We start from the raw sequence: 13,874 nt of genomic DNA on the forward strand, positions 1-13,874 counted from the left end.
CCAAATAATTGTCTTTATATAAGAGGGTCCAAAAACTCGTGAACGGGTGGTTTGCCCCAATAATCAAGGTCAGAAATGCATAAAAAACAAGATAGAGAGTAAGTCAAATACACGGTTCATGTATTTAGCTAAAAATTAAAGTATCATATATTTACCCAAAGAGTATACCCGAACTGGAATATAAACCAAGAAAGAATTACAATACCTAATGTATTGCTTATTTTTAAAACAATACTGCAGTCTTAATAAAATACACTAATAACATAAGTAAAATGGACAATGGATGCATTATTAGAAGATATAACTGCAGAATTACTTAATTCCTGGTACAGTACCTACCATATGCATAATATTCATCAATTATGAAAATACACAAACACATGGGAAAAATCAAAGCTTGACACAAAGTTGAATCGAGTATTAAGGGTAACTAGTACAATTGTCTATTCCTAATAAGGGACTACCAATTGAAGCGTGTCTTGTGTAACACATTACTCTTTGCTGCTTTTTTTTTGGCAACATCTGCATAGATTAATGCTTTTCATTTCATTCATTCTCATTTGTCTTGTATTTTCCTGACTTTGAAATGTTTTTACTTAAATGTGCACCTAATTCCAAACAAAAATCCTTTGAGCAAGCCCTACAAATCTGAAATGTGACTCCGCACTCTTATCAAGAATAACTAATATTCATAATAATAAAACAATAAATCTTTACTGTACTATGCATTGTTACTAAATTATAGTCCTCAAAGCTACATTGCATAAAAATGTTATTTTCATTAGTAAAATAAATTTTTTAATATACTTACCCGATAATCATGTAGCTGTCAACTCCGTTGCCCGACAGAATTCTACGGAAGGGATACGCCAGCGATCGCTATACAAGAGGGGGGTGTACTCACAAGCGCCACCTGTGGCCAGGTACTGCAGTACTTCTTGTTGACACCACCTCAATTTTTCCTCGGTCCACTGGTTCTATGGGGAGGAAGGGTGGGTCAATTAAATCATGATTATCGGGTAAGTATATTCAAAAATTTATTTTACTAATGAAAATAACATTTTTCAATATTAAACTTACCCGATAATCATGTAGCTGATTCACACCCAGGGAGGTGGGTGAAAACCAGTGTACATGTATATCAAGAAGCTAAGTATCCCGTATTTCATATTATCAGTTATTCAAAATAACAATGAAATTACAAGTACCTGGTAAGGAAGTCGACTTGAGCCATTACTCTGCCTTAAATAAGTTCGTCTTCCTTACTGAGCGCAGCGTTCCTCTTAGGAGGCTGAACAACTCTAAGGTGCTGAAGTATCAAGGGCTGCAACCCATACTAAAGGACCTCATCACAACCTTTAACCTCGGCGCTTCTCAAGAAAGAATTGACCACCCGCCAAATCAACAAGGATGTGGAAGGCTTCTTAGCCGACCGTACAACCCATAAAAAGTATTCAAGAGAAAGGTTAAAAGGTTATGGGATTATGGGAATGTAGTGGCTGAGCCCTCGCCTACTACTGCATTCGTTGCTACGAATGGTCCCAGGGTGTAGCAGTACTCGTAAAGAGACTGGACATCTTTGAGATAGAATGATGCGAACACTGACTTGCTTCTCCAATAGGTTGCATCCATAACACTCTGCAGAGAATGGTTCTGTTTGAAGGCCACTGAAGTAGCCACAGCTCCCACTTCATGTGTCCTTACCTTCAGCAAAGCAAGGTCTTCTTCCTTCAGATGAGAATATGCTTCCCTAATCAGAAGCCTGAATAGTAAGAAACTGAGTTCTTAGAACTTGGGAAAGAAGGTTTCTTGATAGCACACCATAAGGCTTCTGATTGTCCTCGTAAAGGTTAAGACCTTTTTAGATAGTACCTAAGAGCTCTAACTGGGCAAAGTACTCTCTCCAGTTCATTCCCCACCAAGTTGGACAGGCTTGGGATCTCGAACGACTTAGGCCAAGGACGTGAAGGAAGCTCGTTTAGCAAAAACCGAGCTGCAAGGAACATGTAGCCGTTTCAGCTGTGAAAACAATGATCCTGCTGAAGGCGTGGATCTCACTTACTCTTTTAGCTGTTGTCAAGCACACGAGGAAAAGAGTTTTTAATGTGAGGTCCTAAAAAGAGGCTGATTGGAGAGGTTCAAATCTTGATGACATTAGGAACCTTAAAACCACGTCTAGATTCCAGCCTGGAGTGGACAACCGACGTTCCTTTGAGGTCTCAAAAGACCTAGGGAGGTCCTGTAGATCTTTGTTGGTGGAAAGATCCAAGCCTCTGTGGCGGAAAACCGCTGCCAACATACTTCTGTAACCCTTGATCGTAGGAGCTGAAAGGGATCTTACTTTCCTTAGATGTAACAGGAAGTCAGCAATCTGGGTTACAGTGGTACTGGTTGAGGAAACTGCATTGGTCTTGTACCAGCTACGGAAGACTTCCCCTTGAGACTGATAGATTCTGAGAGTGGATGTTCTCCTTGCTCTGGCAAACGCTCTGGCTGCCTCCTTCGAAAAGCCCCTAGCTCTTGAGAGTCTTTCGAAAGTCTGAAGGCAGTCAGACGAAGAGCGTGGAGGTTTGGGTGTACCTTCTTTACGTGAGGTTGACGTAGAAGGTTCACTCCTAGAGGAAGAGTCCTGGGAATGTCGACCAGCCATTGCAGTACCTCTATGAACCATTCTCTCGCGGGCCAGAGCGGAGCCAATCCACGTCAGCCGTGTCCCTTTGCGAGAGGAGAACTTCTGAAGTACCCTGTTGACAATCTTGAACGGCGGGAATGCATACAGGTCGAGATGGGACCAATCCAGCAGAAAAGCATCCACGTGAACTGCTGCTGGGTCTGGAATCGGAGAACAATACAACAGGAGTCTCTAGGTTATCGAGGTAGCGAACAGATCTATGGTTGGCTGACCCCACAGGGCCCAAAGTCTGCTGCAAACACTCTTGTGAAGGGTCCACTCTGTGGGGATGACCTGACCCTTCCGGCTGAGGCGATCTGCCATGACATTCATACCGCCCTGAATGAACCTCGTTACCAGCGTGAGCTTTCGATCTTTTGACCAGATGAGGAGGTCCCTTGCGATCTAGAACAACTTCCACGAAAGAGTCCCTCCCTGCTTGAAGATGTAAGCCAGGGCTGTGGTGTTGTCAGAGTCCACCTCCACCACCTTGTTAAGCTGGAGGGACTTGAAGTTTATCAAGGCCAGAAGAACCGCCAACAACTCCTTGCAATTGATGTGAAGTGTCCTTTGCTCCTGATTCCATGTTCCCGAGCATTCCTGTCCGTCCAAAGTCGTACCCCAGCCCGTGTCTGATGCGTCCGAGAGGAGACGGCGGTCGGGTTTCTGAACAGCCAAATGTAGACTTCCTTGAGAAGAAAGCTGTTCTTACACCACGCGAGAGAAGACCTCCTCTCTTCGGAAACAGGAACTGAGACCGTCTCTAGCGTCATGTCCTTTATCCAGTGAGCAGCTAGATGATACTGAAGGGGGGGGAGGTGGAGTCTCCCTAACACGATGAACAGGGCCAGCGATGAAAGTGTCCCTGTTAGACTCATCCACTACCTGACTGAGCATCGGTTCCTTCTCAGCATGCTCTGGATGCATTCTAGGGCTTGGAAGATCCTTGGGGCCGACGGAAAAGCCCGAAAAGCTCGACTCTGAAGATCCATACCCAGGTAGACAATGGTCTGGGATGGGACGAGCTGAGACTCCTCAAAATTGACCAGGAGGCCCAGTTCCTTGGTCAGATCCATAGTCCATCTGAGAATCTCCAGACAGCGACGACTTGTGGGAGCTCTTAAAAGCCAGTCGTCTGACGGAGCCGGACACAAGATCATGGTACTGCTGCACAGTCTGTGAACTGTCAACCATGGGGAAGCGAGGAAGTACAGTGACAACCCGAAGCTGTCTAGACTGTCTGGGTCGTATAGACAACTCCTTATCGGGTTGCTGAGGTTGCCGCACTGCGTCACAACAAGTCACTTCTGCTGGTTGTTGAACGTCTTCCCAGTGACACACTGACTCCGTAAACAAAAAATCCTCTAACAAGGACTAAGCTTGGACTGCATGTCTTGCAACACAGCTCAAGGTCTATGGGAGCAGGTGTGGTAACAGACGGGGTTAGCGACTGAAGTGGAACCATTACCTTCCCTGGAAGCATGTTATGCTTAAATAAAAGTCCATAGGAGGCTACGCAGCTAAAGGCTCCTCTCCAAATGACAGAGTCCTCAAGGGAATATCAGAAGGAGGGAGAAAAGCACTTTCTCATCTACAGGGACCATATCCGAGAAAAGCTAAGTTCTCTCAGTGAGGGTTTCACTGGTGCAAAAGCAGCAGACTAGAAGGCAACGTTATGAAACTGCTTGACAGTCTAGTGAGTTGGCAACAACCAAAGATGTGTGACTGAGAAGCATGCGGTAAGGTATGCAGAGCATGCTGTATGTAGAGCATGCTGTATGCAGAGCATGCTGTATGTAGAGCATGCTGTAAGAGAAGCAGAGCATGTTGCATGGCGTGTAACATTTCTCAGAAATTCCATGACCAGTGCTAGATTGAGTAATATCGCATTACTGTCCATTGAAAGTGCACGTGCCGAGGGAATTGATTTAGACTGTTTGTTGATGAATTTGATAGCCGGCATGATAATCGTAGAATTAAGCTGCACTAAATATACGATCTATAATCTACTTCACCTCAGGACAGGGAAACTCGCCCTGTTGGCAACACTGCATTACTTCATGCATGCTTGCATGGGGTTTTAATATCAACATAATATTTACATTACATTCATAACTCATGATTCATTTTTGTTTTGAAGATATTTTGCCATATTTGCGATTTGTTAAAAATATATTGCAAGGAATACATATATATTTTTTTATCTAAGTAATACGAATAACCTCCATTATCATAATGTTTGTGTAGGCATACATGTATATGATTACAAATGCAAGTTATGAAAGTAATGAGGTGTTATTATTGTCATTTGTTATTTCAAAGTTGAATGGGAAGAGGCTCAAGTTGAGGAGAAAGTGGCAGATGCATGCGTTGAGGTGGCTGACTCATAGCATGAGGTTCCTGCCTCAAGAGTTGCGCTTGCCTCAAGGGTTGAGGTGGCTGCGCAGAGAGAGGCTCTTGACTCACGAGTTGAGGTTCTTGAGGTGTGAGCTGCGAGAGTTGAGGTAGCGGCTGCGCAGAACGCAGTTCCTGTCTCACGAGTTGAGGTTCCTGAGGAGCTAGCCTCAAGAGTTGAGGCTCTCGCCTTGAGGAAAGTTGAGGTAGCAGCTGCGAGAGCTGAGGTGGCTGCCTCAAGGATGGTAGAGGTTGTCGTACCTCAAAAGGTTGTAGCCTCAAAGATGGTCTAACTGCAAGAAAATCTTGCCTCAAGGCATAAGACTCCTGCTCCCATTGTTGAGGTTGCCTTAAGGAAGGTTAAGGTTGCTGCACAACGCTGGTAACTGGCAACTCCGAACGCGGTAAGGTAGCTTGAGGAACCTCAACATCGTACGCCTGGCAGACTGGACTGCGGTGAGGCGGAGCGCTCGCAGGAGGAGGTGTAACCTTCTCAGCCTGAAACTCACGCATTAAGACCGCAAGCTGCGACTGCATGGACTGCAGCAAAGTCATCTTGGGATCAACAGACGATAAGGTCTGTTGAGGCAAAGCCTTAACAGAAGATGAGGTCTGTTGAGGCATCGCCTTACCTCTCTTAGGAGGTGTGCAGTCACCTGATGACTGCGGAGAGTCAGAGCTAACCCAATGACTGCATCCGGGTTGTTGAACTCTAGAGGTCTGGACTTTACGTTTAAGAGGTCTTGAGACCTGAGTCCAGCGTTTTCTCCCCGAAATTTCTTCTGCAGACGAGCAAAATAAGGGCTCAATCGTCTGCGGGTGGGAGTGACGGTCTCTGTAAGACACGCCCGCAACCACCGAGGATACTTCTGTGCGCCGATCAAGGCCTGCCGAACCCTTTTGCCCTTCGACATTGCTTCTCCCCTGGGCTTGGGAGCTTGCAAGAGGTCCCGGACTGGGAGGACGACTGGCACGCACAGAAGTACCCTCACGCACAACACTGACACACTTTGCGCTAATCACTTATCACTTTTGATTTTCTGTTTGCACTTGTTTCACTGAACTCGAAACTTTAAGTGGTTTGTACCTGAAACACGCAATTCTATCCTTCCTTAAAAGTTAGTAATTGCGAAAACAGAATTACAATGTAACAGAAAAATCTAATGAAAGATAAATAATTCAGTGGCTGGAAAGAGACTAAACACTAGATCAAATAAACTACGTTTAAAATCTCTCACCGCATAAAGCTTGAGAACAAGAATAAAACTCTAGAAACGTTTACCTTCTTCCCCTAAAGAGACTAGGGAGAAGAGCAAAAACGATAACAACGTTACTCGCTTGAACGAAACGTTTATCCAGCTCTCTCTCCCTCCGTCTCTATCTCTCTCTCTCTCTCTCTCTCTCTTGACTTAGAACCTGAGAGAAGAGCCCAATCATATATATCGTTAAAACATATTATTGTTAAAGGAAAAAAACTGAAATATTTCCCAAATAAAAAGTTCCTTTATTAGAATTAAAAGCATTAAGCTCAGAAAGAATGAACAAAACGCTAGAAACGGTTACTCTTACTGCAACGTGACACCGTGAAAATTCTCTCTCTATCGTAACGATAGAGCGCAAGTTGAACGTTCTGAACGTCAACAACTGCAGAGACAAAACAAAACGTTAGTTCAACTTTGAAAACAGTACGAGACTATCAAAGAAATTCTTTCAAAAACATTAAAATAGCATAATATGTTAACAGGTAAAACCGAAATGACGGGCTCAATGTTAATTAACTTCGGTACCAAGAAAAGACCGCCTACTATTAGGAAAGGTCGAATATAAACAAATATAAAAATTAATTTTAATAAGTTTATAAAAGGAAGTTAATCGAAGAGGCCTATAAAAGGCGGAGAGATAAAAAATAAATCTATAACTTTTGTTAAGCAAAATTAAGAAAGAGAGTCTATACTCTCTTAGACACCAACACTTCCGTCTAAGGGAAGGGTCGGCCATTTAAAGGTGAAAGAGAGTTCATACTCTCTTCGTCACCATAATTAATCAAATTAATTCCAAAAGCTAGCTAAGCTAATAATAAAACTTCCTGAATAGCGAAAGCTGAAATCTTAGAGCAATACTTCACCAAAAACCGTGAACAAGACTCCAAAATTATAAGCGTATCCATGAACGTCTTGCCGGAAGCACGACAGAGGAAAAATTGAGGTGGTGTCAACAAGAAGTACTGCAGTACCTGGCCACAGGTGGCGCTTGTGAGTACACCCCCCTCTTGTATAGCGATCGCTGGCGTATCCCTTCCGTAGAATTCTGTCGGGCAACGGAGTTGACAGCTACATGATTATCGGGTAAGTTTAATATTGAAAATCTTTATTTCACAGTGGTTCAAGAACATCTACATGAACGCCCCAAATACCAAATACTAAAACCAATTCCTAAATAACCTTACCTGAAAGCAACAATCCAGTACCGCACCAGAATGCTGGTACTGAAGTCGCATATTATTATTGACGACATCGAAGAGGCGTACGCTTTTATCCCATGATGCTACCAAAAGGAACTGGGGAGAGGTGGGGCCAAATTTCACACTCTGGATACAATCACTCGGGGTATTCTTCAAACGGAATTCCATTCGAGACTCGCTCATTTTGCTGTGGGGAGAAATCATCCTGTTTAATATTCTGTTCCAGTACTAGCATTTTAAAACTACTGTACAATACTGTATACAAAGTTACATGTCAATGATAAATAACTACATATATTTATTGCAATAAATCCTATGAGTTGGTCCAGAGTTTACTGGACAATATTCCTTATTATTATTATTATTATTACAAGCTAAGCTACAACCCTAGTTGGAAGTGCAAGATGCTACAACCCATAAGGCTCCAACAGGTAAAAATAGCCCAGCGAGGAAAGGAAATAAGGAAATAAATAAACGATATTAGTAGTAATGAACAATTAGAATAAAATATTTTAAAAGCAATAACAACATTAAAATAGATATTTCATATATAAACTTTAAAAAGACTCATGTCAGCCTCTTCAACATGAAAACATTTGTTGCAAGTTTGAACTTTTGAAGTTTCACTGATTCAACTACCTAGGAAGATCATTCCACAACTTGGTCTCAGCTGGAATAAAACTTCTACCTTATTAATGATGGTAAAAAAGTAAAGCATACCTATGAAGGGTGACCTTTCAAATACAGTGTGCATATATCTGATACACTTACACAACTATGTATAAACAACATCCCTGTTTTTACGGGAAATTTTTCATTTACGAGGTTAGGCATCAGGTACATCTCAAAATTTAAAACAGGTAATTCTCATGTTATATTCCGTGAAATACAAAACACCAAAAACTTCCAACCTTAATCTGCTCCTGTACTACAGTGCTCTTCTCTATGTAAAACTTGCTGTACAAAAACTGTCACAAACCTAAAACAGTAAGTGCTCATATCATTTAAACAGCATTAATTTTTAAAATAAATATCTCATCAATTTTTGTATCTGTCCAATTTGTTTAGTGTCATCCTTCCTCTTCACACGTAACCTTTTCCTACTGAATCATACTCTTGTACTGTATATATAAATCAGAAATAAATGTTAAGCTTTTAAGATTTTGGGGGTGTGGGTTGGGATCAAATATTCATCTATAGCAAAACACATTACTTAAATGTATATTTCTTATTTTTGTATTTATGTACTACAAATGTATTTTCATTTTTAAGGGTATAGTAGTCATACCCAACTTTACGTCAGTTCCACACAGGTCAGTTGCGACTCTTTCAAGTCGTCGTCTTTAGCTACAGCCTATACTCATCTCTTTATGGGGGTGCTGTTTTGTGTAAGCTTTCTCCATTTTCTTCATCCTAGGTATCCTGTTCTCGTAATCCTTTTTCCCGCATGTCACTTGCTACTTTATCTTTCCATCTGAACTTTGGCCTTACCTCTTCCTTCCCCCACCCATAAGTATTAGATGAAAAAAAATACAATACAGGTTACAGTGCATTGTTTTTCCTGACCTTACGTTGGTTTCTACATTGTAAAACTATGAATAAATCCTATCCTGCACAATACTATACTTTACTTCACATGGAAGCTTATCAATGTAGGTATCAAGTTCTCATAAAATGATAGCAGGTTGTAAATATCTGTACTGTACTTTTTCGTGTCTATATGTGTATATGGAACATACAATTGTCACTTTATAGGGCAAAAACCCAACCTACATCGAAAATTGCCTTACGTCGGGTCCTTTGGAACCATCGGCGACATAGAGCGGGGAATTACTGCAATAATGATTATGGTATCGATTTGAATCTGAATACATGTTATTCACTACAATAGCTTCACCAAAATAATATATAAGTAATATATGCAAGTTTGTTTAGGGATGAAGTAATCCGAAGTCCTCAGAACCTATCACTCAAGCAGTATTACCTACGACAGAGAAAGTTATCATGGCTACAGAAGCAGTGGGGATAAAACTGATCGCAAATTGGCAATTCATCCAATACTCATTTAATCACGTAACATAAAACACATTATAAATCATTCTACTACTGTAGTTTGTCTTCACATTATGAAACCATAAGTGTTAATAGCAGACTATTTTTTTTTTTTTTTGCTTTTGGAGTGGCCATAACCCCAGGACGAGATTGAGCTTGTACAGGCAAGTTGTGTGTAGGCATATTTGTTGTGTGCCTAGGGAAATGAGATAAGTAATGAGTAGTTGGTACAGTGCCATAGAATATCATTCATTTTTATGCTTAGGAGTGACAGGAGACTAAAATAATACATACCTAACCTTATAATAGCACCTTGTGAAGGCAAGTAGGCTAATAGATTTTGTACAGTTGTTAATTCATATCACTGATCCAGTGAGAAATTAAATGTTAACCCTCTGAAAAGCTTCTTTGATCTTCTACAGTACAGTAAATCATTTATCATCTTTACTTTTCACCTTTTGATAAATAATCTTTACAATATCGTATAACAGCATTGGAATACTGCATGCATTTCTGAATTACTGTACTGTATTATCATACTTTGTTCAATAGCTAAATTTATCTTACTATACTATTGGTCAGCGATAACTCGTGCTCTGTCTATATAGGTACTCAAAAATCTTCTTAGTTTCATTAGAGCTGCAAGTGCAGTGGTTTTAGGGACTTTGGTCCAGGGTAACTTCCGACATATAATTAGTAAGTTAAGCCGGAGCCTTTATAGTTTGTTAGGATAGACTTAAAACCCACATTTTGCACGGGAAAGACCCAAGAACACCACCTAAACTAATGTTCCCTACCTAACCTAACCTCAGGTTAGGTTGGGGGGTTATGGACCAACCGGGCCCAATTAAACTCCCGTATTCTTAACTTACCCTGTCCTAACAAACTGCATTCACCTCGTCAGGTTAAAATGCAACCTTATTGATTGATCTGAAGTTCTTTGGCATCCTGACATCAAATGGAACCCATTCTTTGTATAACGACAGACAGGACCTCCCGCATAGATAGAACAGCACCCAATTTACAAGCCGCATCCTTACCTAACACGGTGGGCTTAGCCGTCTAACGACCTCCCTAAGACTCTTATTCTTAGCAATAGGGATGAAAATAAGGGAGTTATAGGGCAAGGCCTTCATCATACATACACCTTAAGCTGGAGAAAAAAATATTTCAAACCACTTGGAAACATGCTTAAAATATTGGCGAATTTGTATAGTACCCTCGCCTAAATAACATTCACCATAAGCCCAACTGGGGTGGAATACTGTACTTTGTATAGGATATCTGAAGCCTAAGTACTGTGTATCCTACCGTAAGCCAGATTTGTTTAATTGGTTACCATCAATATACGAGAAATCTACCCAAGTTTGCTATTAAACCTTTCACTATACATGATGGTATATCTACAGGGAACTATTTGTAATGCCCTAATTTAAATTATTATTTCTAATGTCCTAATTTAAATCATTTCAATTTTGAGTCAAAATGTGAACAGTGCCGACCGCTTCTTCGTTCAAACGTTGGACCTGGCATCCAATAAGTATCAATCATATTTAAGAGCCAATTAATCGTAAAACATTACCCCTAAGAATCTTGTGAATAAAAATTAACGATTATTTACCTGAAAAACTAAAAAATATACATGAAATTGGTTGTTCCAAGCCGGATCAACTGACAACTCTTGTTATGTTTTGGACGTGAGGCCCCGCGCAACTGCAGTTTTAACCATTAACTGCCATGTTGGGAAGACCAGGATAGGATTTAGGCCCTATTTTTAAGTTATTCGTCAATATATATGGTAATTTTATGAATATTCTAACAGAATACGCTGAAATAAATATGTAGAGTCCCAATTCAGAGGTATTTCTCCATGATTAGCTCTTTTTCAATAGATTTATACAATGCTTTATCTTTTTATTGCGTATCTATTTTCAAATTCGACCGTCACAGATATCTGAATAAAGTATTAAACAGAGCTTCTGAGATCATTTTAAAGTCCTGAAGCTTCCAGTTTATGGAAATGAAATACTTAATGAAAACAAATCTGAATTTAAAACTAAAGCAAAATATTGAACTATAACTCATTTCTATAAAATGTAAAATTATTGATTTACTCCGTATTCTAATGGAGCAAAACAAACATTTTATGTTGTCTTTTGATACCGGTTCAAAACTTACTGAATACAGCCTTCTTTTTATTTCGTTATAGCCTTTACAAATTTCTATATAGAAATCTACTTCATTGACCATTGGTAGTAGATGCTCCCCAATCCCCAACTGCTCAAGTTGATTTGTTGCACCCCAACTTTTTTTTCTAAACTTTTAGTCATTATCATGAAACAATTCGCAATTAAAAGAGAATATTGCTCATTGGATGTAATATGAATACTTTTCATGTGTAAAAAATATCCATTGCATACTCGTCATGATAACCTCTTTATTACAAATTCTTGCACCCCAAATCCTTTTGGGAGATAAAATTATTTATTAGAGCAAGGATGGTGAAATTAAAGTTTTATATTCTTTATCACAAATAGTGGCACTCTACAGAGCCTTTTTTCGTTAAGTACAGTAATTAAATTTCATATACAAATACGAAATAGAGAACAGTATATAAGATATTGTAAAACTAGCCTCTAAATAAAAGGAGACAAAACAGGATGAAAATAGGAACATTCGGCATTGGACACAGATCTCTATTAATGTAGCCTACATATCCAACCAATTATGCAATCTTGAGTGCCCTGTCAATCTCTCCTGGATGTGATCCCCTGGTTGCAATTGTACGCAACAAGAATTATTAAATTAAGGGTAGGCTAAGGGCAGTCACCATGATGGAAGTGTGGCTATAAGCAACATTTGTACTCGAAAGTAACCAAACTTGACTGGTTCGAATTGTTTGAAATTATTCGTTCGTAACCTCTTTTGTCTGGTTCTAATTGCCTGAAATTATTCGTTAGCTCATTGATTCGAAGTATACTTGTATACTATTTCATTTGTTGAATCAGTAGAACTACAAAAGTTCAAAGTTGGAGCAAATGCTTTTTTGTTGACCAGACGGACACGAGTCTTTTTATAGTTTATCTATGACATATTTGTTTTTTATGTTGTTAATAGTTTATATGTGACATGTCTGTTCGGACGTTACTTTTTTTTAGAATGATTTATTGTTAATTTGTTCTCTTCATTTATTTATTTCCTTTCCTCACTGGGCTATTTTTCCCTGTTGGAGCCCCTGGGCTTATAGCATCTTGCTTTTCCAACTAGGGTTGTAGCTTGGATAGTAGTAATAATAATAATAATGATGGTTGCGCAACGACTTCGTTGTGAGGCGCACTGGGGAACATCAACTTCCCCACTAGTAGATGTATTCACGTAAGATGTGCCCCAATTTACGGGGCGGATAGACCTGCTACCTATAAGGCTGGTTGCAATTTTCTATCTACCATTGCGAACATCACGTCATCTCAGAGTAGATAACATCCTTCAAAAAGAGGCTCAAAAGAACAGAGAGTAGCATATTTGAATGACTTTCTGTTCCTCCTGGACCACAACGTAAGTTGCAATTAATGAACGTCTACCCATAATATGAAACAAAATTGACTGAAGATTAAATACAAATAAAAATGCAATATGCATTAACAAAGATGTTATTGAAAGGCTTTAGACATCAAAAGAAATTAGATACATTTATTCAAACAGTTATTAAATAGAAATTATTATCAAAGAAAATTACAGACAATTCTAACAAATAAAATGACACCCTTCCTTTATTTTGTACAATAATCTTATATTTATCTTCACGGTATTCGACAAAAGTAATGTACGTCAATAAATATGATATTTGAATCTGCCCTTTTACCTTTATTTGCATTATAGTACGTTTTTTCCCCACTTGTATAACACTTCATTGACCTTAAAGATGGTTATATATTCAATAATTTATGTAGCATATACTCTTCTCCTTTCACATTGCTTATAGACTAAATAACTCAAATGGGCAGAATTCTTATTTATTGCCACGGCCGAAACTCATAGGAGTTTTAGTTTATTGAACTATACAGTTATACCAGTCTTGTCCTGAGTTTATAATATATATATATATATATATATATATATATATATATATATATATATATATATATATATATATTGATAGATAGATAGATGTAGGGTCACATCTCTCTCTCTCTCTCTCTCTCTCTCTCTCTCTCTCTCTCTCTCTCTCTCTCTCTCTCTCTCTCTCTCTCTCTCTCTGTATATATATATATATATATATATATATATATATATATA

General features: G+C 39.3%; 1 protein-coding gene across 1 annotated transcript in view; it reads right to left on the bottom strand.

The window, feature by feature from the left end:
- The window catches only part of Bub3 (mitotic checkpoint protein Bub3), a 164,267-nt gene extending 152,938 nt beyond the window's left edge, over positions 1-11,329 (bottom strand). Inside the window, exons 1-2 of the mRNA XM_068380224.1 lie at positions 11,200-11,329; positions 7,512-7,713 (exon numbers count right to left, since the gene is read on the bottom strand). Of these exons, the coding sequence (XP_068236325.1) occupies positions 7,512-7,709 (198 nt within the window). The 5' untranslated portion in view covers positions 7,710-7,713; positions 11,200-11,329. The remainder of the gene's footprint in view (positions 1-7,511; positions 7,714-11,199) is intronic.
- Between the last annotated feature and the right edge of the window lie 2,545 nt (positions 11,330-13,874).

This window comes from Palaemon carinicauda, chromosome 9 (genome assembly GCF_036898095.1).
Source record: "Palaemon carinicauda isolate YSFRI2023 chromosome 9, ASM3689809v2, whole genome shotgun sequence".
NCBI classification, from domain to species: Eukaryota; Metazoa; Arthropoda; class Malacostraca; order Decapoda; family Palaemonidae; genus Palaemon; species Palaemon carinicauda.